This window comes from Vipera berus, assembly GCF_964194415.1.
Source record: "Vipera berus genome assembly, chromosome: 3".
In the NCBI taxonomy this organism is placed as follows: domain Eukaryota; kingdom Metazoa; phylum Chordata; class Lepidosauria; order Squamata; family Viperidae; genus Vipera; species Vipera berus.
In genome coordinates, this window is record NC_138204.1 from 207,387,618 (window position 1) to 207,414,339 (window position 26,722).

Here is a 26,722-nt window from a genome sequence, read left to right on the forward strand (position 1 = left end):
CATGCCAACCTGTATGAGTTCAGCTGCTGGTTTCCTTCTTTTTTCAAAGTGCTTTTGGCGATGTTGTTCCTGGACTTTTAGGGCCAGTCCTGAACCCAAAATGCCCTGTAAGGCAAGATGAACAAATCAACGCTTGAAATATTTCTTCATGGAAAGTGTAGGATGCAAAAATCTCTTCCTCCAGGTGACCACATAACAAAGAGTAAGAATCTAGCTTCTTCTAATTTTTCAGGACAGCAGAAGCTGAATATGGTCCAATGAAGTCTGGAGAAACGTGAGATTTGACACTAGGAATGCTCGTAAAAACTATAGTGAGAATAATACAAGCCATGTGGGACACTTGTATCACCATCTGCTGTTGTTGGTGCTTCCACAGTCAAGAATGTCAATTTCTTCACTCTGTTCTGCCTTCCCTTTTCTTAGGACTAACAAGTATCCCTTGGAATTCAATCCCAAAGATGCTTTTTCACGAGGCAACTGGACTTCCTTGTTTTTCTTTGAAGTCGTTTCACTTCTCATCCAAGAAGCTTCGTCAGCTCTTGGATGAGAAGCGAAAAATTCTTCAAAGAAAAACAAGACAGTCCAGTTGCCTCGTGAAGAATCATCTTTGGCATAACTATGGCCTGGATCAGATCCTGGAGTTGAAACTCAAATACTTTGGCCACCTAATGAGAAGGACGGACTCACTGGAGAAAAGCCTAATGCTGGGAAAGGTTGAGGGCAAGAGAAGAAGGGGACGACAGAGAATGAGGTGGCTGGATGGATTCACTGAAACAGTAGGTGTGAGCTTAAAGGGACTCCAGAAGATGGTAGAGGACAGGAAGGCCTGGAGGAACGTTGTCCATGGGGTCGCGATGGGTCGGACACGACTTTGCAACAACAATGGCCTGGATGACTGAGAATCTCCATAGACCTTGAGTTCGATATTCCAAACATGTCTCCCGCTCACTACGTTTGGGCGATACGTTAACAGGTCCCCTGTTTTAGGATTTCTAGTTCCTTCTGCTTGTTTACCCATGTCCTGTGTAAGGATAAACAGGCCGTACTTACATTATGACTGTAATGGAGCTTGCATAGTATAATGGTGGTAGAACAGGTAAAAAAATATATGTGGTTTTTTTTTTGCAGTAGTCATTATGCGAACGTGGTGGCTATGAGTCCAAACCCGTGGTTCATTAAAGGCATCTTTCCATTACAGAAACGGATGCCCTTTTATTTTCAGAGGATGAACCTCTTGAGAAATTGCAAGCAAGATTTCGGGAATGGCACCCTGATCTCCCGAGGTCGTCGATGAAACTTACAGCTGGAAGGGCAAAAAACGAAACTCCGATAAGGGAAAACGCCGCTGCAATCAGGCGCCCTTCCCACGTTTTCGGTGTCTTGTCACCGTAGCCGATGGTTGCCAGCGTAATCTGTGGGGAGAATGTTTGGGAGAGTCTGTAAGAAAGACAAAGCAAACGGGCACGACGAATGACTCCTTGGCATTTCCAGAGGCCCCTTTCCACACCCAGACACTGCCTCTTTTCTCCTGACTGGTAAGCCTGAGGACGAGGAACTACGCCCTGGACATTGATTATTCTCTGTAAGATTTTGAGTCTGTTGGAGTGCGGGGCAGAAAAGTCATTTGGCAAGTTTGTTTTCACACAAGACGGTAAAATTTTCTCCTTCCTTCCTTCCTTCCTTCTTTCTTTCCTTCCTTTTCTTCTTCTCCCACCCCTCCCTCCTTTCCTCCCTCTTGCCCATGCAACCATCCATCCATCCACCCCCTTTCCCTAGCTCTCTCTCTCTCTGCCCCTTCCTTCCCCTATCTCTCTCTGCCCCTTCCTTCCTTCCTTCCTTCCTTCTCCTACGCCTCCCTCCCATCCATCCCCTACTCCTTCCTTCCTCCCTCCCTTCCTTTCCTTCTTTCTCCTACCCCTCTCTCCATCCCTTCCTCCCTCCCATCCATCCATCCCCTACTCCTTCCTTCTTTCCCTCCTTCCTTCCTTCTTCTTCCTTCTTCTTCCACCCCTCTCTCCTTTCCTCCCTCTTGCCCATGCATGCATGCATGCATGCATCCATACCCTACTCCTTCCTTCCCCTCTCTCTCTGCCCCTTCCTTCCTTCCTTCCTTCCTTCCTTCTCCTACCCCTCCCTCTCCATCCCTTCCTCCCTCCCTCCCATACCCTACTGCTTCCTTCCTTCCTTTCCTTCTTTCTCCTACCCCTCTCTCCATCCCTTCCGCCCTCCCTCCCATCCATCCCCTACTCCTTCCTTCCTTCTCCTACCCCTCCCTCTCTCCATCCCTTCCTCCCTCCCATCCATCCCCTACTCCTTCCTTCCTTCCTTCTTTCTTCTTCCTTCTTCTCCCACCCCTCTCTCCTTTCCTCCCTCTTGCCCATGCATGCATGCATGCATCCCCTACTCCTTCCTTCCCCTATCTCTCTCTGCCCCTTCATTCCTTCCTTCTCCTACCCCTCCCTCTCTCCATCCCTTCCTCCCTCCCTCCCATCCACCCCCTACTCCTTCCTTCCTCCCCTTCCTCTACCTATAACTAATACCACCCAGATCACTGACTATCTGGGTGTCCACTGTCAGTCCAATCATAAACCCACAGACCCACAATCATCAGCACCAACATTACCCACGCCTAGAAGACTGTACAACAAGAACTAACTGACCTGGTTCAGCAATGTGGCATGAGCACAGCCCACACAAGCAACATCCAACAACTAAATGAGAAATGCAAATCCCCAGTGTAGAAGGATTCTGCCCTATTCAGAGGAAAGATCCGAAACAAAACCTCCAATCAGCATGATCATTGTTGATACTGACCAGTCCCCACCAGAGAGCGTCAGCATAGGTCCCAAACTCTTTCGTCTCTTTCCCGTCCTCATCTTTCTCCAGCACGTCCTTCTCCACCAGATAAACCAGGAATGAGGAGAGAATAAGGGTCAAGAACCCGATGTACCAGGCAGTGATGAGCTCCTAAGAGGGAACAGAAGGCCATAAGCGAAAGGAAAACACTCAACCAGACCAGGAGAGTCCAAATTTAAGCTAATTAAATTAAGTTGATGACGATTCTCGGCCATCCAGGTAGAGTCAGATTGAAGAAGCTGCTTGGATAAGCAACGAAACATTCAAACTAATTAATTCACCCTGACCAGTAAGGGTTGTCCCAAGAGTTTGAGTTGCTTTGGGCAAGAACCTGAGAAAGTCTCCTCTCCTTTATCTTTATCTTTATTAGACTTATATACCGCCCTTCTCCCATAGGACTCAGGGCGGTTCACAAGGTTTTTTAAAATAACAATACAACAATTACAAAAATTAAGAACAGTTAAAATAATTACATTTAGACCTTGAATAAATATAAAACCCCTATTAAACTCCAATTAAAACCCCAATTAATACTCTCAGTCCAGGCCAGAAAGCTCAAAGAGCCAAGTCTTCAGGTCCCGGCGGAATGAGCGAAGGTCAGGGGCAGTCCTGAGCTCTACGGGCAGCTGGTTCCAAAGGGCAGGCGCGCCCACAGAGAAGGCCTCCCCCTGGGTGTTATCCGCCGGCAATCTTTTACCGGCGGTACCCTGAGAAGACCCTCCCTGTGGGAGCGCATTGGACGAAGGGAGCTAGCAGGTGTTCCCTCAAATATCCCGGACCCAAGCCATTTAGGGCTTTATAGGTCATCACCAGCACCTTGAATCTCACCCGGAGGGCAACCGGAAGCCAATGCAGCTCGCGGAGTAGAGGTGTTACATGGGAGTATAGGGAAACCCCCATCACAACCCACGCGGCTGCATTCTGCACCAGCTGAAGCCTCCGAGTGGTCCTCAAGGACAGCCCCATGTAGAGAGCGTTGGAGTAGTCCAATCGGGAGGTCACGAGCGCATGAGTGACTGTGCGCAGGGCATCCTCACAAGTCTTCTCATCTACACAGTTGTTGATGCTTCTCATTCTCTTTTGCATGACTAGAGATTATCTCTTTTTTTGTAAAGTTTTTTATTAACCTTTTTTCATACAATTCAATAGTATTTATTTAACAAGCGTGTTGTCTGAGCTTATCGTTCATTCACTAATACAAATGTTAATTCCTAATCCTTTATTAGGAGGGTAATGAAAGAAAACAAGCAAGCTCAGAGAGCACCAAGGACCCCTCATTTCAACCCTGAGCTGCAAATATCCTCTTCTATCATTTCCCTTCGTACTTTGCTGTGTGCACAAATAGCTGATCCCAGAAGCTTCCAGGTGCCACCTCTGCGGTCCATACGCAGCATCCTCAGGATCTGGAGGAAGCGGAGACTCCTCAGAGATGTAGCTAGGACATTGCCTTGGTTGCCAACAGCGACCACTGGGACAGAGGCAATCAGTACAAAGATATCTGGGGAGAGAGATCGAAAACAAATCTTGACCAAAGAAAAGATGAAGATCCAGGACTCATTTGTGGGGCTAGAAAATCTAGATCAGGGGTCTTCTAACTCAGCCCTTTCGTGACTTGTGGACTTCAACTCCCAGAATTCCTCAACCAGGCACGCTGGCTGAGGAATTCTGGGAGTTGAAGTCCACAAGTCATAAAAGGGCCAGGTTGGAAGACCCCAGATCGAGATGGTATCCACAGGGAACAATGACAAATAGGCTTTCTACACATCTTCGGGAAACTTAAAAATAAAATAGGTTTCAGGTTCATTTAGTTTCCTTGTTTGCAGCTTTATGTGCATAAGTCATTTTAGGATGACGATAATATCAACTACACATCTTCAAGACTTCATCAATATCGACTTATTATGGCTGTCCATTTAACGGCAGAGGAGATTAGCAAAAAGTCAGTGACAGCCTAAACTGGGTGGCCGAACAGGATTTTGTACGCTTTTGCAGAATCAATTCGACAGTCCAAACTGAACTCTGACGGGAAGCGATTCAGCTCAACCCGACGAATCATATCACAAATGTGAACCGAAGTGGCTTCGCTTTTCACATGGCAAATTGGAGCGAAGGAAGCCCAAGACGGCGTTGACCTTTTTGGCAGCTGCGGCACACCGCTAGCACCTGGAACAACCAAATATCATTGGATTTCAAGTGGGAATCCCATTTTTTTCCCCTAAGATCAGAGCTGGTGTGATTATTAAGCTGCTAGACTTCAAAGGAAGGGCAGGGGTGTTTAAAATTGAGTCCAAACACAGCTCTGGAACCTCATTGGGCGGCTTTGTTGTTATCTCCCTTCAATGACTGGGGGAAATATTTATTTTACTAAACAAGGAAAGCTCCTCACCCACCACCCGCTACGACAAAAGCATGAGAATTGTACATTATAAATGCCTTGAACTGTTTCAGAAATTACATATCTTTCTACTAAAGTTATAACTGAACTATTTATTTTTCTATTGTTTACCTATGCCAGGGTTGGTCACGAAAGGCCAGGTCCACCTGTGGAGGGGTCAGTGAAACTGGTGTATTGCTACTCAAGTATATGCACAGGAACCTTCTCAACTCATGTTTAGCACCTATTGGAGTTAGATATGGGTCAATACAATTCAAGGGGGGGTTGGACTTAATTCACTTGTGCCTACCTAGGGATTCTAGGCTGATCCCTCTTTTAACTCCGCCCCCAGGTCATGCCACTCCTTTTCCTATAACTACATTCTTTATCATCCAATTTCAACGCCTTTACTTCTAATGCGTTTGTTCATTGCAGAACCCCTACATTTCTTTGGTTGCAAACTCCACATATTCCTATTGTGTAGAACTATGCTGCTTTTTTTTTTACAGAGTTCGAACTCTCTTTGATTTTTTTTTTAAGCTTTCTGTTCTGTTTTTGTTCTGCCCCATTTTTTCCCCCCACCTTTTTGCTTGTATATTTTTGGCTGGCCTTCTGGACTCTCCTGTTCCAAAGAATGGCTCTAGCTGAAGGGAGAAAGGAATGCCTCTCGTGACTCAGTTTTTCCTGCTATGATCTTTTTTTCCATTTTTCTTCTTCTCCGTGTGGCTGTGGTGGTGTTTATTCTGTCCATTGTTTAGTTTTATTCCTGGACTTTGGGCTCTGTTGATTCTCTGTCTTCTATTCTCCCCCTAATCTGCCTGCCCAATGTGGGAGCTTGATTGGCAGCTGCTGTTTGATTGGCAAATGGGTTGTCCTGATGATGGGGGAGGGCCGAGAAGGGAGGAACAGGTGTTTATCATCACCTTGGGTAGTTTTGTCTTTCCACACCACCAAACAGGGTTCTTGTTGTGATATACAATGCTATGTACATGTCATCTTCAGTTGGAGAAAAGTTAGTATACAAATCACACTGAAGAAATAAACACTTATCTCATTAGACCTGGGAGATATAGATAGATAGATAGATAGATAGATAGATAGATAGATAGATAGATAGATAGATAGATAGATAGATATAAATTATAATTCAACTTGGGCCGTCCTTGAGTGCCATCTAGTGGCAACATGGCCATCAAGCATCCAAGCCACAACTGAATGCTTCTATTTATATAACGGCCTTTAAAATACATTGTTTTCACATGGTTTTCTACCTCAAATGTACTTTGTGCTAACTTTTCTAGTTAAGAGTGATGGATGGCGGAGGTTCATTACCGCATTAGAGTCTATTTTGGTGTTCCTGAGCAAGAAGAAAGCTGCGGCTGATTTATTTTCCACTCCTGTTCGGAAAAGAAGCAGGGACATCTAAAGCGTCACAGGCTTACCCAACATACAGAGAGGCTTTCTGGCGAATTTCAGTCTCCCACGCCATCCCTTGTAGCGACAGCAGCAGCCAGCTGCCCAGATCCTTAAGGCAAATTCTGCTCCGAAGATGAAAATGGCGAAGGTTTCCTATCAGAAAGAACATGGAGGGGGGGGGGAAGAAACCCTGCAATAACAAAATTTTGAGAGGAGTCTATCGCTCGATAAAACAACTCTAGGTGCTCAAAATAAATTATTTGGATAAAGAGAATCTTGCTGAAAGCGGAATGTTTCACAAATGGGTCCATCCAAGCCACTGCCTAGAGTTGGTGGGGGCGGTAGCTCCACAGAAAAGTTTGCTTATATGTACATATTAGAAGGCCATGAACAGATCTACTATTCCTTCCTCTTCCTACTGTCCTCACAACAACCCTGTGAGGTGGGTTGGGCTGAGAGAGAGTGACTGGCCCAAAGTCAGCCAGCTGGCTTTCATGCCTAAGGTGGGACTAGAACTCACACTCTCCTGGTGATTGGTCCAAAGTCAGCCAGCTGCCTTTCATGCCTAAGGTGGGACTAGAACTCACACTCTCCTGGTGATTGGTCCAAAGTCAGCCAGCTGGCCTTCATGCCTAAGGTGGGACTAGAACTCACAGTCTCCTGGTGATTGGTCCAAAGTCAGCCAGCTGCCTTTCATGCCTAAGGTGGGACTAGAACTCACAGTCTCCTGGTGATTGGCCCAAAGTCAGCCAGCTGCCTTTCATGCCCAAGGTGGGACTAGAACTCACACTCTCCTGGTGATTGGCCCAAAGTCAGCCAGCTGGCTTACATGCCATGGTGGGACTAGAACCTACGCTCTCCAGGTGATTGGCCCATAGCCAGCCAGCTGCCTTTCATGCCTAAGGTGGGACTAGAACTTACAGTCTCCTGGTGATTGGCCCAAAGTCAGCCAGCTGCCTTTCAAGCCTAAGGTGGGACTAGAACTCGCCCTCTCCTAGTGATCGGCCCAAAATCAGCCAGCTGGCTTTCATTGCTAAGGCTGGACTAGATCTCAAAGTCTCTTAGTGATTGGCCCAAGTCACCCAGATGGCTTTCATGCCTAAGGTGACACTAGAACTCATAATTACTTGACTCCTAAGCCAGCATCTTCACCACTACACCAAACTGGCTCTAGAACCGTGCCCCCACCCCCATTTTGGGCGCCAGGAACTGATTCTGTGGAAGGCTTTGGTTTTGCCTACTGCCTGGTTCTTGCATATGCATGGATAGGGCTATGCTCACTTGTGCCACCTGCTTAATGGCAGGCCAGCAACCAGTGGCCCGGGGGGGTTGGGAACCCCTGCTCTAAAAGATCCCAAATTGGGGGAAGACCTTTTCAAAGCAAATTCAACTATGTTGAGGATTCCCAACACGGCAATAATAATAATAATAATAATAATAATAATAATAATAATAATAATAATAATAATAATAATAATAATAATAATAATAATAATAATAATAATAATAATAATAATAATAATAATAATAATAATAATAAAGTTGGAAGGGACTGGAGGTCATCTAGTCCAACCCCCTGCTCAGGCAGGAAACCCTATACCATTTCAGCCAAATGGCTGTCCAGCCTTTTCTTAAAAACTTCAAGTGCTGGAGCATTCACAGCTTCTGGAGGCAGGTTGTTCTACTGGTAAATTGTTCTAACTGTCAGGAAGTTTCTCCTCAGTTCTAGGTTGCTTCTCTCCTTGATTAGCTTCCATCTGTTGCATCTTGTCCTGCCTTCGGGTGCTTTGGAGAATGGCTTGACTCCCTCTTATTTGGGGCAGCCCCTGAGATATTGGAAGACTGCTATCATGTCACCCCTCGTCCTTCTCTTCATTAAACTAGACATAGCCAATTCCAGCAACCGTTCCTTCTATGTTTTAGTCTCCAGTCCCCTAATCATCTCTGTTGCTCTTCTCTGTACTCTTTCTAGAGTCTCAACATCTTTTTTACATCATGGTGACCAAATATAAGATATAAGGAATAATTGTATCATGGACCCATCCATTATCCATCCCAGATCACTGCTCTAGGCTTAGGTTTCTTTGCAAGATGTGACTCATGATGTCAGGACGCAAGCGCTACCTTTTCGCATGTGCTTAGTAACATCACATGCTAGTACTTAAGGCGTAGTGATGTGGTTTTGGACCCCTTGCCTCTTCTTGCCCCCTTCTGCAGAGACTTATGTTAAGATCACTTGTTCCCAGACTTTGCTGGAGCCCACAAGCCTACCATGAATAAAATAAATCTATTTTGCTTTGGAAACTAAAATTATGGAAAAGGTTGAAAGATTCCGGCCCTTATATGTTCTATTCCAAGGTTTGAGAAAGTCACGGGAAGAGTCACAGACCCCAGCAGAAGTGGTCCAGTCTCAAAAGAGCCCATTTCAAGGCGTTAAAGCTGGGATAGCCCATTCCAACAATGGAATCCTTCCAGGAAAAATTCCTGTAAGGTTGAATTGACTGATTCTGACCTCACAGCATTTCCAGTAAGGTTGGGGTGCTGGTTCCAATAACGGAGCATTTCCAACAAGATTGGAACAAGTCTTTCAGAGTCAGGACGTTTAGATTTTGATATATTTTGCCCACTTCTGCAGGAAAGCAAGGATGTTCCTTACTTCAAGAAACACTGCTAAGTCCAGGGCTGTCTGTTCTAATGCAATAGCTCTCCAAGGGCATGAACAGAGGTGACCGTTCGATCTTATTGACTGGAGAGGCTAGGGGAGTGAAGAGTGGACCTTTGGCAGTTACAGAGTGGCCCCCGCCAGCTCTTTTCTTCTTAAAATGTCCAATTAACCCCCAATTTCATTAATAGAGGAGGCTGTCCACGGGGTCTTGGTGACACAGCCAATGTCCGTTAGATGGGGATGCTTCTTTTGGCAAAGCTACATGGCCAATTTTAGAGGCTGCTCGCTCGTGCAAATTTGCCCATTCACGCAAAGGTTTTACGCATGGTTCTTTATCATCTACGGCACTCAATACCCTCTAGGGCTTGGAACGTCTTGGAAAAGAATGATCCATTAAAACAGTGCTTAATCAATGCATTCCTGCAGCAGAAACATTTGCATTGTTTTATCCTCTAGCTAGCCATTTCAAATTGCTCTTTGCCGCCTACACTAGATTATAAAATCTTCCAATTAAGCCTTGGCAAGATTGACTGGCTTTGAGTTTTACCAGAATAACAGAGTTGGAAAGGTCTGTCGCCCCAGCCCTAAGCCTTCGGTCCCGTCCATGAGCAACCTGCATCAATACCCGCGCAGGGTAAGGTTGCTGCACCCGTCTGCGCCTCCCCAAACATTTTTTTTTTACTAACCTGCCTTTCAGCTGCATTCCATTTCTCCATTCGCTTCTCAGCCTTCACCGTGTGTTTGTGGGACTATCGGTAAAAAAAAAAAAAGTTCCATCAGACATTCTAACTTCTCACGAGATCTCAAGAAGTTAGAAAGTCTGATGGAACTTTTTTTTTTACCCATAGTCCCACAAACACGCGGCAAAGGCTGAGAAGCAAACGGCGAAACAGAATGCAGCTGAAAGGCAGGTTAGTAAAAAAAAAACAACTCTTGGGGGAGGTGAGGGCACCTGGACGGGGGAGGGCACGGCAACCTTACCCTGCATGGTGGGGGGAGGGTGGGGCACGTGCCCTTCCCGTGCCAGGCCTGCAGCCCCGGGGTGGCTGTGCTGAGCAGGGTGTTGAGGTGGGGGCTGGCAGGCTGACCAAAGTGGCAGGTGGAGCGCCGGACGCTCGGGGAGGGAGGACGCTGAAGTGGGCGGTCGGGCCACTGGCAAGAGCAACGTGGCTGAGCGGAAAGCGGCCTTCGAACAAGTGGGGCAGGTAAGGAAGGAAATCTGTTTCCCCCAGAAATTGCCTTTCTTTCCTTACCTGACCCCCAGCTCCGTGCCGTTTCTCCTTCTCAATCCGCCGCCGCTGCCGCGTGCAAGGGAACGAAAGGTTTTTTGGGGAAAAAAGGTCAATCAATCAATTCCAGCTTTGTGATCTTTCACGAGAAGTTGGAATTGATTGATTGACCTTTTTTCTTTCCCCCCAAAAAATCTTCGTTTCCTTGCAAACAGCGGCGGTGGCGGATTGCAAAGGAGCAACGGCACAGGGCTGGAAGTCAGGTAAGGAAAGAAAGGCAATTTCTGGGGGGGGGAACGAGGATTTCTTTCCTTACCTGCCCCCACTTGTTCCACGCCCGCTTTCGCCCGAGCCGCATTGCAGAAGCATTAGGTGCAATATGCGAAGTGGCAAACAGCCGCGCCATGCCGAAACCGGCCGTTTGCCGCCTCCTGCACAATGCCGCGGCCATGAGGCCGCGGAACAAGCCGGGCGGCGGTAAGAAACCGGTATAAGCCCACCTATGCTTACCAAAAGCAACAGCCAATATCCAGAAGCTTTTTCGTATTCTCCGAAAGTGGTCAGCACTGCTAAAATCAAGCATCCCAGCACTATCAGAAATCTGGAGGGAGAAAGAAGAGGGAAACGAAATATTGTCAGGTGTTCTTTCTTGTCAGCAATTCTCTAAAAAGGGTTGAGGCAGAAGGAGAGAGAAAGAGAGAGCTTTTATCATCGTGTCCCCCCAAAATACAGGTCGTCCTTGACTTTCAACCACAATTGAGTGTAAAATTTCTGCTGCTAAGCAAGACAGTCGTTAATTTAATTTAATTTAATTTAATTTAATAATATTTCTATACCGCCCTTCTCCCTGAGCACTCAGGGCGGTTCACAGGGCAAAAGTAAAATACAAAATACAAACATTAAAAAGAGATTAAATGATTGCCCAAGTTAAAACAATTAATATACAATTATAAAACCCCAAAAATCAAATTAAGAATACAAAAAATAAAAAACCCCACCAATCCCCATCAGGCTAGGCCGGCTTGTACAAACAAAAATGTCTTGAGATCGCGACGAAAGGAGCGAAGATCGGGCGCCATCCGGAGCTCTACCGGTAACTGATTCCACAGCTCCGGAGCGCCCACAGAGAAGGATCTCCCCCTGGGGGCCACCAATCGACATTCTCTGATCGGTGGCACCCTGAGGAGGCCCTCTCTGTGGGAACGCACAGGGCGCAGGGAGCTTGATGCCGGCAGCAGATGTTCCCTAAGGTACTCCGGCCCCATGCCATGGAGGGCTTTGAACACCATTACCAGTACCTTGAATCTCACCCGGAAGGCAACTGGCAACCAATGCAGCTCACGGAGCAAAGGTGTAACGTGGGAGTATCGGGAGACTCCCAACACAACTCTCGCGGCTGCATTCTGTACCAGTTGGAGCTTCCGGGTGGTCCTCAAGGGCAGCCCCATGTAAAGAGCGTTGCAGTAGTCCAGACGAGAGGCCACGAGCGCATGAGTGACTGTGCATAAATCATCCCGGCTAAGATAGGGCCGCAACTGGCGCACCAGGCGAACCTGGGCGAAAGCCCCCCTAGTCACAGCTCCTATATGGTCTTCCAAGGTGAGCCGTGAATCTAGGAGGACTCCCAAGTTGCGAGCCCTATCTACGGGGGGTAATAGTTCACCCCCCATAGCCAAAGGTGGAATGTCCGAATGAACCCGGGATGAAGATATGCAAAGCCACTCAGTCTTGTCGGGGTTGAGTTGAAGTCTGTTCCTCCCCATCCAGACCCAAACCGCCTCCAGGCAACGGGACATCACGTTGAGGGCATCACTGGGGTGGTTTGGGGTCGAAAGGAAAAGTTGGGTATCATCAGCATATTGATGATACCCAACTCCAAAACCACGAATGATCTCACCCAGCGGTTTCATGTAGATGTTGAACAGGAGAGGCGAGAGGACCGACCCCTGAGGAACTCCACAAACGAGAGACCTCGCGGTCGACCTCTGCCCTCCTGCCAACACCGACTGCGAACGTCCCTGGAGATAGGAGGAGAACCACTGTGAAACTGTGCCTCCCACTCCCAGTCCCCTGAGACGCCGCAGCAAGATACCATGGTCGATGGTATCGAAAGCCGCCGAGAGGTCTAATAGGACTAGAACAGAGGAATATCCCCTGTCCCGAGCCCTCCAGAGATCATTCACCAGCGCGACCAATGCCGTCTCCGTGCTGTGCCCGGGCCTGAAACCCGATTGGTACGGGTCTAGATAATCCGCTTCATCCAGGACCAGAGGGAGCTGATGCGCCACCACACTCTCAACAACCTTCGCAAGAAAGCGAAGGTTGGAGACAGGACGAAAGTTGTTCAATACAGCTGGGTCCAAGGCAGGCTTCTTGAGGAGAGGCCTCACCACCGCCTCTTTCAAGACGGCGGGGAAGCTACCCTCACTCAGAGAAGCCGATATAACTGCCTGGAACCAGCTGCGTGTCCTCTCCCGGGCTGCATATACCAGCCAGGAAGGGCACGGGTCTAATAAACATGTGGTGGTGCTCAGCCTCCCCATGATCCTGTCCACTTCCTCCGGAGTCACAGAATCAAAATCATCCCAGATGGTATCGACAAGACCGCCCGTGTCCTGATCGCCAGACTCTGCCCAGTCAGAGTCCAGACCGGTCCGAATCCGAGCGATTTTGTCCGACAGATGCTGGTTAAACTCCTCGGCACGACCCTGCAAGGGATCCTCCCTCACCTCCTGATTTAGGAGGGAGCGAGTCACCCTGAACAGGGCGGCCGGGCGATTATCTGCGGACGCGATAAGGGTGGCGAAGTGGTTAGACCTCGCCGCCCTTATCGCAGCGAGATAAGACCTAATGTGGGCTCTTAGTCGCAATCGGTCAGATACGGATCGGCTGGATCTCCAACCGCTCTCTAGGCCCCGTCTCCGACGCTTCATCTCCCGGAGCTCCGCAGAGAACCATGGAGCTCGACGGGATCTGCACCGGGTCAGGGGCCGCAGGGGTACAACTCGGTCAAGAGCCTCAGTGGCCGTCCTTTCCCAGGCTTCCACTAAGGCATCTGCCGAGCTGTGAGCAAGGGAGGAAGGTGGGGACCCCAGCGCCGCCTGGAACCTCTGGGGATCCATTAAGCGTCTGGGGCGGTACCATTTAATTGGTTCCATGCACCCACGGCGGGGGGTGGCAAAACGGAAGACCAGCCGCAGGAGATGATGATCGGTCCATGACAGGGGCAAAATAATTGGAGAGCCCCCACCAAGATCATCTAACCACCGTCCAGATAAGAAAACTAAGTCAATGGTGTGACCTCCCTCATGAGTCGGTCCCAAAATTACTTGCGTCAGGTCCATGGCCGTCATGGAAGCCATGAACTCCCGAGCCAACTCAGATGATCCTCCCAGCGATGGTAGATTGAAGTCCCCCAAAACTATAAGTTTCGGGAACTCAATCACCAACCCAGAGAGGACATCAAGCAGCTCAGGCAGGGCTGCTGCTGCGTGACTAGGCGAAAGGTACACCAGCAGCAAGCCCAACTGCGCACCAGGACCGCATCTCAGAAAGAGAGACTCACACCCGACTATCTGGGGAACGGTGGCCTCCCGCGGACACAAGGTCTCCCTCATAACAACAGCCACACCCCCACCCCTACCCTGAGCCCGAGGCCAGTGCAGCACCCGGAAACCTGGTGGGCAAAGGTCAACCAGAGGAATCCCGCCCTCTGGGCCCAACCAAGTCTCCGTGATGCAAGCCAGGTCCGCCTGCTCACCCTCGACCAAGTCGCGGACGAGAGGAGCCTTATTAGAGACAGACCTGGCGTTCAAATACACCAGCCGGAGCTCGGGAGGCTGCACACCCTCACTCCCGGGACCTTGGGGCAGAGCCAGAGGGTCGGAGTGCCCCACCGCTTGTAAGCAGTGGAGAGGCCTTCCCTGAGATCGATACGGCCCTCTGCTCCTACATCTGCTGCCATTCCCTGATGTCGTGGGAATAGGTAGCCCCACGACCAGCCCTGGAGCCCCGGCGGTAACCGACCCCCGCTCCTCCCCCCTGCGATCTACATCGGCACTAGCCAGAACAGAGGCTGTTGGATCTCCCCCCTTATCCAAACAACCAAAAGAACCCTCCCGCCTCCCTAACCCCCTAAAAAATTTAGACAAAAAAATAATCAGGGGCCTCTTGTTAGGTCTACGTCGAAGGCCCCTACCCGTGCCCAGCCAACTCTCAGGGTCCCAATAAATAGGCCCTTCCTCGAGGTTATAATCGGCTAGAAAGGCGGGTCGCACCCAGGAAGGGGGAGCACCCCTGAGGGCGAACAAGTCCGTGGAAGAATATTTAAAGGGAGGCATAAAAAGCAGTCCGGATCGCAGGCAGTCCATAGATAATAGTCCATGAGGAGGATCTGTTCAGAGGATAGATAGGTGTCCCAGGCCTCCGTCCAGCCGCTGCCACTCAGCTGGATAAACCTCCCGGGTAGGCCTACCACCGTCCTCTCACGACGGCCGCAGAGCCAAATCTCAGGGGGATGGTAGTCTGGAACAACCGCTCTGGGTATAGCATGCCCCATAGAGCTCTCACCTCTAGGGGCAGCAGATGTAAGTTCAAGCCATCCTCTCACGATGGCTAATACCCAGAGTTCTCTGAGTCCTTTGGGGGTATAGTGTAAAGGGCAATGCATAGTCAATTGTAAAGGCAGAAATAGAACCAGATAACAAACCAACATCGTCAAGTCTGCTAACGGCCAAGTCCCCCGTTGTTCCGCCATTCCCAGAGGTAGTAACTGACCACCACTCCATGGGCCCTCAGTTCTATAATTATTAGGGCCTTCCAGACTGTGGTCAACAAAGATTGACTCCCCCAGGTCCATTAAGTTCCCCGGAGCCCCCTCGAAATCCCGAGACACCAGCCAGGTCACAACAAGTGTGTTGGGGAGCGCCGGTCTTCCAGGGTCCTTCGGAATGACCCAGGTCCACAAGTCTCCACTGGGCTCCACCGGGGTCAACCGGCTAGCCCAGGAACCTTCGGGGCCATCAGGAACAAAGGGGGTGCCAACCCATCTGGGACATGCAGAACCAACCGGGGAACCGGCAAGCCGGCCATAACGCCATCGCTGAGTCATCGGAGCCGCTGCCGCTGGGCCGCTATGGACGCCGCCGCCATCCCCGTTACCACCGGAACGCCGCCAAAGCCGCAAACAATCCGGGGAAAGCCACCGCCACCACCGATGGAAAGCGGGCCAAAAAGGCCCAGGCGGTAGCGGGACAAACGGTACGGCAGAAGCAGGCCAGACCACAGCAGTCGATGATAAAGTGGCCCGAAAACGGCCCGGGAACAACGCCGCCGCCGCCACCGTCGTCGTCGCCATTAAGATGGACCAAAAGCGTCGTCGATACAGGCAAAGGCAGAGGCAGATCGATCGAAAAAAAAATGGGCCAAAACAGCTCGCAAACAGCTCCGTCGTCGCCGCCGAAGCACCGCCGCCGCCGGCCGCCGGGAACTCCAAACGCCGCCGAAGAAGCCGAAAGGACCGCCCGACATAGCAGGAAACTCCGCAACAACCAGCTCGGCAGGCAGCAAACAGACAGCCAGCCAGCGGAACGCCGGCCAAGCTAGCAGAAGACCCAACCAAGTGCCAGACTCATCGCTGCCACACTTCCCCCAACCCAGGGCACAAATGAAAAAACCCGGAGGGGCTCCCAAGACGCCTATCTTCTCGGACCTGCAGAGCTCAACCTCACACGGCCGCCCGCACGTCCGCCATCTTAAATAGGTTTTGCCTCATTTTATGACTTCTTTGGTCAGAGTTGTTAAGTGAATCACTGCTAGTTGTTAAGTAACAGGGCTATTAAGTGAACCTGGCTTCCCCATTGCCTTTGCTTGTCAGAAGGTCGCAAAAGGGGATCATGTGACCCCGGGACTCTGCAACCGTCATAAATATGAGTCCGTTGCCAAACATTTGAATTTTAATCACGTGGGAACACTGCAATGGTTGTAAGTGGGGAAAAAGGTCATAAGTCACTTTTTTCATTGGCGTTATATCTTTGAACGGTCATTAAAAATATGTTTTGTTATTTTTTTTACATAATCATATTATAACATTAATATTTGCTAAACATAATGTTGTCTGGGTTTATATTTAAAAAACAATCAATATCAATTAGTTTCCAGAATTTTTCTCTTCTTTTTCACCATATTCAAGCATATTAAATGAACTGTTGTGAGTCAGGGATTACCTGCATGCATGGTCCTCTATTTAAAAAAAGGTAAAGGTCCCCCCGCACATGCGTGCTAGTCGTTTCCGACTCTAGGGGCCGGTGCTCATCTCCGTTTCAAAGCCGAAGAGCCAGCACTTGTCCGAGGACGTCTCTGTGGTCATGTGGCCGGCATGACTAGACGCCAAAGGCGCACGGAACACTGTTACCTTCCCACCGTAGTGGTCCCTATTTTTCTACTTGCATTTTTACGTGCTTTCGAACTGCTAGGTTGGCAGAAGCTGGGATGAGTAACAGGCGCTCACTCTGCTACGCGGCACTCGGGATTCGACCCGCCAAACTGCCGACCTTCTGATCGACAAGCTCAGTGTCCTAACCCACTGAGTCACCGCATCCCTCTATTTACAACCATTTATTTAATGTGCAAACGTTGACAATTAAGGTGATTATGTAAAAAAAAATAATAAAACATTCTTACTGGTTAAGATTTTCATTACACTTAAGCATTTAAGTCTTTTTCCTCATACAGGCCATCCCAACACTTTTACATTTCTCATATCTTAAAAAAAGAGAAAAAGAAAAAAGAAAAAGAAAAGAAAAAGAAATAAGAAGATAGTATACTACTTAAAATACTGTACATATCCCTCTTAGACTAATGTACATTTATATCCAGAATTTTTCACTTTTTCACCATTTTCAAGCATATTAAATGAAGGGATTACCTGTATGCATGGTCCTCTATTTACAACCATTCATTTAATGACTGTTTGAAGTTACTATAGTGCTGAAAAATGTGATTTATGACTGGTCATTGCATTTGTGACCCTCATACCATCTCCACGGTCACATGTTCGTGACCTAGGCCTGGGGTAGGCAATCTTGGCTCTTTTGTGACTCGTGGACTTCAACTCCCAGAATTCCTGAGCCAGTCATGCTGAGGGGAAAGGGAGAGGTTTCCAAGCTGAGCCATGCTGGCTCAGAAATTCTGGGAGTTGAAGTCCATGAGTCATAAAAGAGCCAAGGTTATCTACCCCTGGCCTAGGCCTAGGCCACTTTATGACTCGTGGACTTCGACTCCCAGAATTCCTGAGCCAGCCATGCTGAGGGGAAAGGGAGAGGTTTCCAAGCTGAGCCATGCTGGCTCAGAAATTCTGGGAGTTGAAGTCCATGAGTCATAAAAGAGCCAAGGTTGTCTACCCCTGGCCTAGGCCTAGGCCACTTTATGACTGGTGGACTTTGACTCCCAGAATTTATTTATTTTATTTTATTTATTTTATTAGATTTATATACCACCCTTTTCCCGTAGGACTCAGGGCGGTTTACAGGGTGTTTAAAACGGCACTACAAAAATTAAAAACAATTAAAAATAATTAAATTTAGTCCCTGAAATAAAAATATAAAACCCCAATTAAAACTCTCAGCCTGGGCCAGAAATGCTGAAGGGAAAAGGGAGAGGTTTCCAAGCTGAACCATGCTGGCTCAGGAATTCTGGGAGTTGAAGTCCACGAGTCATAAAAGAGCCAAGGTTGCTTACCCTTGACCTAGGCACTTGGCAACTGTTTGCATTTATGACAGTTGCAGTGTCCTGGGGTCTCACGATCACTATTTAAACTTTCCCTGTTAAGTTTCTGATAAGCAAAGTCGATGGGAAAACTGGAAGGGATGGTTGCAAATCACCACCCCATCATGTCTCCCTTAATGAACAGAGCAAACAAGGTCGTAAAATCGCAGGCAGTCTTATAATGCTTCTGCTTAATGAGCATGCCACTTAATGATGAATTTTGCAATCCCGATTGCAGTCCTAAGTCGGGGACTGCCTTGCAGATCAATTCGGGTCTTTTATAATTGGCTCATAATCCTATAATTTTTAAGTTATGGGCAGGCCTGGATCTCATTAATTAGAAAGAACTATTAAGGTTTTCATGCACGAAAGGGAGGAACAGCGTATGAAACTAAAAGACTGGGAAGCATCCTTTATGCTTTCCCAAAGATGTTTTCTCACGAGGCAACTGGACTTGCTTATTTTTCTTTGAAAACATTTCGCTTCTCACCCAAGAAGCTTCTTCAGCTCTGACTGGAGGGTGGGGAATGGAAGAATTTATTTATTGGAAAGATTCCCCCCCCTCCAGTCAGATCTGAAGAAGCTTCAGAGGAAAACAAGAAAGTCCAGTTTGCCTCGTGAAAAAGCATCTCTGGGATAACTGTGACCAGGGCTTTTTTTCTCATAGAACGCTCAGAACGGAGTTCCGGAACCTTTTTTGGATGGAACCTTGTAGGGTAGGCAAGGCGGGTTGTATGACGTGTATGAGTTCCGGCACCTTTTTCTTTTACAAAAAAAGCACTGACTGTGACCAGGATGACTGAGAATCTCCATAGACATCCTTATGCCCTCTTTATTCTTATTTCATACAGATTCATTTTAAAAAGAAATGATTCTCTTCAGCCACAGGGAGGCAGCAAACCGCCATGTTCAGATCAGAATCATTTTAGCTGTTGGGTTCTGTCCAAAACCTTGGAAAGTTATTTATTGTTAATGTGATAAGAGTACCCCCTATTTATCATATTTAATTAAATTTGATGTGATAAGAGCATCCTTATTTATCATATTTAATTGCACATTTAAATGAAATTAAATTGAGTGTGGGCTCAGCCAAAGACAGTTTTCTAAAAGTCACCCCTGTGCTGGGTAATATTTCAAATAAGCTTTTGAAGCCATTTTGGAGAATAGGAAAGGAGAAATTTTATATTGTGTTTTTTTTTCTTCTAAAAGGGTGAGGGAGATGTTTTATAGTTTCCCTCCCTCTAGGAATAGTTACAAAAGATGTTGTGAAACCTCTAGGACACAACAGTAAATATATAAAAATGAATGTAATAATTTTGCTTTGGGCCAGTGAGGAAAAATAGGTTGATAAGCTAAAACAGCATGCACATAAGGGAAATCCAGTGTCTATTAAATTTTTGCTTATAAGTCAGGATTATTTTTTTTTCTTTCCTTTTTTGCCCCCCCCCCCCAAGTATATCTATACAATGCCTTCCATCTGTTATGACATAGACAAAAAGCAAACTGGCCCATGGGCAAAAGTTTAATAGACTTTAATAAATCAGCAACTGTTATATAAACTTGCAACTTCCATCTCTTAGAGAGCGCAAAGGTGGATTTCAGAAAGAATTCTGTTCTCTCTCTCTCTCTCACACACACACACACAAAGAGAGAAAGAGAGAGAGAGAGAGAGAGAGAGAGAGAGAGAGAGAGAGAGAGAGAGAGAGATATTTGCCAGCTGTACCCTGAAATGTACATCAGGAAGGAGATATTCTAAATTATTCTCTTCCTTTCCAAACATCAAGGTGAAACTTTTCTTTCTTCCAACCATGACAGCAGCCATTAAAATTTGCTTTATGACTTGGTGAAATTGCTTCATTGAGTAATGACCAGGACAGGGGTCATTTTTTATCTGTGTGCCATTTCCAGAAATGCCTTCACATGCAAATGTTAGAATTTTTCAGCTGGTGGACAGAGCTTTGGAGAGCCTACATACTGTATGTAGATGAGTAAATAAACTATTGTTGGGAGGGGGTTGTGTGTCTATGGGTGCTTATGTGGGCCCTTGGGAATCAGTTCTGGTGACCATAAGGACAGGTCCCTCCAGTTTTCTGGCAGCATTTTCAGAAATGCTTTGCCCTTGCCTTCTTCTGGCCCAAAGTCCTCCAGCAGGTTTCACGTCTAAAGTGGGACTAGAACTCACAATCTCTGGGTTTCTAATCCAGTGCCTTTAACCACTACTGTTGTCTAGTTCTCATGCAGTGCTGCATTTTAGTGGGTAGGTTCATTCTTCTCACTAAGTCGCAAGATGTTTGTTTTTTCTTGGCTAAATGCTTGAGCGTTATCAACTTAACCACTACTTCAGAGCTGAAGAAGCTTCTTGGATGAGAAGCGAAACATCTTCAAAGTAAAACAAGAAAATCCACTTGCCTCTTGAAAAAGCACCTTTGGGACAACCATGGATGACTGAGAATCTCCATAGACATTAACCACTATTTAGTTGTGTGTATGTGTGGTCTGATGTATGTATGTATGTGTGCATGTGTGTGCATCTATCTATCTGTCTGTCTGTCTGTCTATCTATCCATCTATCCAGCTATCAATCTATCTATCGATCTATTGATCGATCTATCATCTATCTGAGAAAGAGAGAGACAGAGAGGGAGAGAGTTTGCATAGATGAAAGACAAGTTCAAAAATATATAAAGAAAAGAGAGAAAAAGGAAAAAGTGCAGAAAACAATAAAGTTAAATAAAGGGGAAATAAAGATAACTAAAGAAGCAACCTCTGCCTTTTTTTACAGTAATTACAAACAAACCCATTATCCCTCTGCCCTTCTTAACTGTGCAATAATCTCTTCATCCCTTTATTTAATCCGTTTTCAGTCATCAAATCCAGAAATCACCATTTCACTTATTTCCATTTTCAGCAAAAACCTATAAAAGGTTTCCAGTCTTTTATAAAAGGTATTTATCATTTTGTCCTTGACCAAACAGGTCAGCTTTTACCATCTTTTCAAAGACAGCCATCTTCACAAACCACTCCTTAGTGGTGGGCATTTCAATATTTCTCCGTCTTCCTGTGTCTAACAATACTGCTGCAATTATCACGTATAAAAGAATCTACCTATTTAAGTGTTCTTCCTGGGCCATGATAGCTTGTACAACAGATCACAGTCAAATAAACAAATGAAAGAAAAAACCATATTGGCTCATAAATAAATCAGCGCCTGTAAAAGTGTACTATCTTTCATTTAATTGTGAAGTTCATGCATCACACTGAAATCAAGGTCAATGCAATGTGATTCTTGTGTGTATACCCTATATATGATTATGTCCAAGCAAGAAAGTTATATTTTATTTCTAGATGGTCGCCTGGTTCATAAAACCTGCCAACACTGTCTAGAGCCGTGGTGGCGAACCTATGGTATGGATTCCACAGGTGGAACGCAGAGCCCTCTCTGTGGGCATGCGCGCTGTCGCCCCAGTCCTAGGCCTTCAGCTGGGTTTTATAAAACCTTTTCGCTTTAGGCCTCCACCGCCATGTACAAAAAAAAAAGGTTCAATCAATCAATCAATTTCAACTTCTCATGGGGAAAAAAAGTTCTTGCAAAGTTGGAATTGCTTGCTTGAACTTTTTAGTCCCACCCGGTCTGCCATTACGACTACAGCCTCGCCCTCCCAATGGGCCATGCCCACAAAATTGGCCACACCCACCCAAAGGGCCACACCCACCCAGCACCCGATGATACATAAGTGGGTTTTGGGTTGCAGTTTAGGGAACTTGGTCTCGAAAAGGTTCGCCGCCATCACTGGTCTAGAGTCTCACAACATGGTGAACCACAAACTACAGGTAGTCCTCAACAGTTTGTTTAGTGGACATTCATTGAAAAAAGTGACTAATGACTATTTTTTGGTTATGACCGTTGCAATAACCTCATGATCACATGATTGAAATTCAGACGCTTGGCAACTGTCTCCTATTTACGATGGTTGCAGTGTGCCAGGCTCATGTGATCCACAGGTTTGAGACCCTAGAGCCGTGATGGAGTGAGTTCCTGTTCCTGTTGCACCTCCTGCCCATCTAGCAGTTCGAAAGCAGACAAATGCGAGTAGATAAATAGGTACCACTTTGGTGGGAAGGTAACAGAGTTCTGACCATGGAAATGTCTTCTCATTGCACTGGCTCAGTGACCTTGAAATGGAGATGAGCACAACCCCCTAGAGTCGGCAATGACTAGTAGAGTAAAATCCACAGGGACTCCTTTTGTTGCACATTCACGTGTGAGTCTTTGCTATTTTTTTTGTTTAACGGGGATTATGAGCAGTAGAGGAATAGCAGCTGATTCACACCTTGAAGGTGAATTTGCATCAGCCATACATTGGTCTTCCCGTCATCAGAACTCCAATTTATTCTTGTACATTGCAACAATCGATTTATTATACTTAGACAAAAAAGTCTTTTATTTAATGTTCAGTAAAGAGTTTCCAATAAGCAGTTGATCAGCAACACAGAAAGCAGGACAGCCATTTGTACAAAAAAATCAGTATTTTACAGGGAGCTCGAACTGAACTGTGGTGGGTCTCATTACAGGTGGGGATGAGACAGCATGCAGGGCGGAGGTACAAAAACTATCCATATGGTGTAGTAACAACAACTTGCACCGGAACATCGGCAAGATGAAAGAGATGGTGCTAGACTTCTGGAGAAAAAAGGAGGAACCTGCCCCACTTTACATCGGGGAGGACTGTGTGGAGAGAGTTTCCTCCTTTAAATTTCTGGGAGTCTACCTCTGTGAAGATCTGACCTGGAAAGTTAATACAACCCAGGTGGCCAGAAAGACCCAACAGAGATTCCACTTCCTCAGGGTTTTGCGGAAGAACAGGGTAGAACAACGGCTAATGACCCTCTTTTACTGGTCTACTATAGAGAGCGTCCTCTCATATGGTATTGTGGTTTGGTATGCTGGTCTGACAGCCGCGGATAGGAAAGTATTACAGAGGGTAGTGAGCACAGCACAAGACATCGTGGGCTGTCCCCTGACACTACTGGATGACATCGCCAGGGCCCGCTGCCTTGGAAGAGTGAGGAAAATTCTCAGGGACGACTCACACCCTGGTCGGTACCTCTTTACTCTCCTACCATCAGGTAGGAGATATAGGAGTATAGCCAGCCACACCAACAGACTGAAAAACAGGTTTTATCCGTGGGCTGTTAGGCTTTTGAATGAGAAATAACTTTTGTGAACTTTTGTAAATTTTATGCAGAACTGACTTGGGAGGCCGGTGTGTGGTGTAGTTGGTTCACATGGTGTAGTAAGATGGAGGGTTTGTTGTCACTGTGTGTTGGGGGGTGGGAGCACAAAGGGAGGCTCAGCTAATCTCAATGTACACATAGTTGTACTTTGACAATAAAGCTTCATTTCAACTGAAGCCCTTAGCAGAAGCTATCAGCATTCTCCAGGAAAAGATCTGCTAAGTTTCTTGAAACATTTAGCTGGACTGAGCAGCAATAATTTTCAATGGGATATAACATGCTCCCATTCTCTTAGTTGATAGGCTAATATTTCAGACTGTTCCTCCTCCTCCTCAAATCTTGACATTGCGTAATGCAGACCGTTTTATCAAACTTCCAGCAGAGAGCATTATTATAGCAAGCAGGGCTGTTTCAATGTATTATATTGTTCAAATGAGCCATAAAAATCAAGCTGGCTTTCCTTGATAGAACAGGCAGCTTGGACAGATGAAGGCAAGCGGTTCCACCGATTAATTGTTCTCACTTGTCAGGAAATATCTCCTTAGTTTTAGGTTGCTTCTCTTCTTGGTATGTTTTCATTCATCTTTGGAGAATAAAAAGGTAAAGGTTTCCCCTGTCCAGTCATATCCGACTGGTGCTCATCTCCCATTTCTTACCTGAGGGAGCCAGAGTTGTCTGAAGACACTTCTGTGTTCATCTGGCCAGCGTGACTGCACGCCGAGGTGAACGGAACCCCACAGTGGTACCTATTTATCTACTTGCAGAATAGGTTGACCTTATTATGAGCGCTGTCACTGCCCAACTGAAAGTGTGTCATACCAATATATTAGATGGCAAGCTTCTACAATCTCCAAAGATGTTCTCTAATCCGGCGGCCTCAACCAGGGGCCAGTTCCATTGAGAGAGGTTTTTCTACGGACCGGAGGGGATGTGGTTTTACGTGCTGCCTGCATCCCATGGATGGGGCTTCGCTTGTTTGTGCGGACCAGTTTCTGTCTGGCATGCTGCAGTTCAGTGCCAGGGTGCAAACTGGGGGACCTGGGATGGGGGACCCCTGCTCTAATCAACTCTCAGCTGTTCTTTGTCTCTTTTATTTTCTGGACAGGTACAGCTAATCCTCAACTTATGTGGTTGTTTAATGATTGTTCAAGGTTATGGTAGTCCCCCCCACCCAAAAAAAGAGCTACTTAAAACAACCATTTTCAAAGTTATGATGGCCACACACAGAGAGAGAGAAACACAGTCACATGATCAAATTTTAGGTGTTTTGCAGCCATTTTCAGCAACCTGCAATCACATGACCACTATTTACGATGGGGTGGGGTTTTTTTGCCTATTTCTGACATTGACTTCCAGTTTCTGGCAAAAAAACACCACCCAATGTGGAGAATTGATTCACATAATGATTGCTGTGTTCAGATCACTGTGCCCACTTAATGATGGCCACATTTGTTTAACAACTGCATGCAAAAAATGTTGAAAATTTGGGTCCAGTCATGTGATGCCTCGACTTACGGTTAAAATGATTTACAACAGTAATTCTGGTCATAAGTCAAGAATGACCTGTAGTCGCTTCCAAACCAGCCAGAATAACTGCTATTGACCATCACGTTTTAAATATATAGATTTTAAGACCATTTCCTGAATCTAGAACAGAGCCCAAAAAAGCATTTTTTTGGAAATGGAGGTTACATTGAAGCTTGGAGTTTTGCTTTATAAAACACTTGCTTCTCTTTCGCTTTTCTTAATTAAAGGAAGCTAAAGAGAAGTCAGGTCAGACAGGGAGCCTACAGCCCATTAAAAGAAATGCCGGTGTCAGCTGTGAAAAACCTGGCCCACCCATGAAGGTTCAATTAAACTTATTTATTGCTAAAAGCTTATGCGTAAGAATCTCAATTTACGGTTAGCACCTGCTTGGAGTTAGATACGGGTCAAACAAATTCAAGGAAGGCTGGACTTTGTCCGCTTGTAAGGATTCTAAGCTGATCCCTCTTTTTAACTCTGCCTTCAGGTTCTGCCATTCCCATTTTTATGATTGGTATACAAATCCACGGCTCCAAGTTCACCACAGATGGGGACTGTAGCCAAGAAATTAAAAGACGCTTGCTCCTCGGGAGGAAAGCCATGGCAAATCTAGACAGCACACTAAACAGCAGAGACATCACCCTGCCAACAAAAGTGCGTATAGTCAAGGCCGTGGTCTTCCCAGTTGCAATGTATGGCAGTGAAAGTTGGGCCATAAGAAAGGCTGAGCGCCAAAAGAATTGAGGACTTTGAACTATGGTGCTGGAGAAGACTCCTGTGAGTCCCTTGGACTGCAAGGCAATCAAACCGGTCAGTCCTAGAGGAGATCAACCCTGACTGCTCTTTAAAGGCCAGATGCTGAAGTTGAAACTCAAATACTTTGGCCACCTAATGAGAAGGAAGGACTCACTGGAGAAGAGCCTAATTCTGGGAAAGGTTGAGGGCAAGAGAAGAAGGGGACGACAGAGAATGAGGTGGCTGGATGGAGTCACTGAAGCAGTAGGCGTGAGCCTAAATGGACTCCTGAAGATGGTAGAGGACAGGAAGGCCTGGAGGAATGTTGTCCATGGGGTGGTGATGGGTCGGACACGAGTTCGCTAACAACAACAATACAAATCCACAGGCCACAATAATTAAGGTCTTAAGAACAAAAGGCTTTTGCTAAGCAGCAAAGGTGATTTTACCAACAATGAGAAGGAAACTGTGAAGGAAACGTTTGCCTGATGCAGAACAAATCCATTCTCCCCAGCGCTATATTTTGAAATGACACAGTCCACTGGAGACCTGCACACAGAAATTGGTGTACTGTACTTGTAATGGATTATTCCTAGACTAATAAGGATTTGGGGAACAATTATATAAATAAACAATGTTAATTCTGCATTGATCAACCAGTTTGCTAGTTCACAGAAAGGCAATACACAAGGGGGGGGGGGAAGACTATATCAGCAGACTTTGGGATATATTGGTCCCCAAAATAGTTGAGTTGCCAGAATTCTTGTAACCCCATCCATTTCTTCTCAATAAATCTTGCTAAAGAGAACTGTGCTTGGAAAATAATTGCTTTCAGCTTTAGGTAGATGCCAAAGTGCCTGCCAATAGTTTTTCATATTCTTATGACAGGCCCCTAGCTACACCCATTTCTCTGTGATTTATTTT

At 46.6% G+C, this 26,722-nt stretch overlaps 1 protein-coding gene and 1 long non-coding RNA gene across 2 annotated transcripts in view; one reads left to right on the forward strand and one right to left on the reverse strand.

Moving 5' to 3' along the window:
• KCNQ3 (potassium voltage-gated channel subfamily Q member 3) overlaps positions 1-26,722 on the reverse strand; it is a gene marked incomplete at its 5' end in the record, with an annotated part of 188,981 nt that overhangs the window by 26,668 nt on the left and 135,591 nt on the right. Inside the window, 6 exons of the mRNA XM_081323309.1 lie at positions 10-105; positions 1,302-1,412; positions 2,815-2,967; positions 4,182-4,354; positions 6,673-6,799; positions 11,051-11,141. Coding sequence (XP_081179435.1) covers positions 10-105; positions 1,302-1,412; positions 2,815-2,967; positions 4,182-4,354; positions 6,673-6,799; positions 11,051-11,141 — 751 coding nt within the window. The remainder of the gene's footprint in view (positions 1-9; positions 106-1,301; positions 1,413-2,814; positions 2,968-4,181; positions 4,355-6,672; positions 6,800-11,050; positions 11,142-26,722) is intronic.
• The window catches only part of LOC308665371, a 90,881-nt gene that overhangs the window by 12,932 nt on the left and 51,227 nt on the right, over positions 1-26,722 (forward strand). The gene's annotated exons all lie outside the window — the stretch shown is intronic.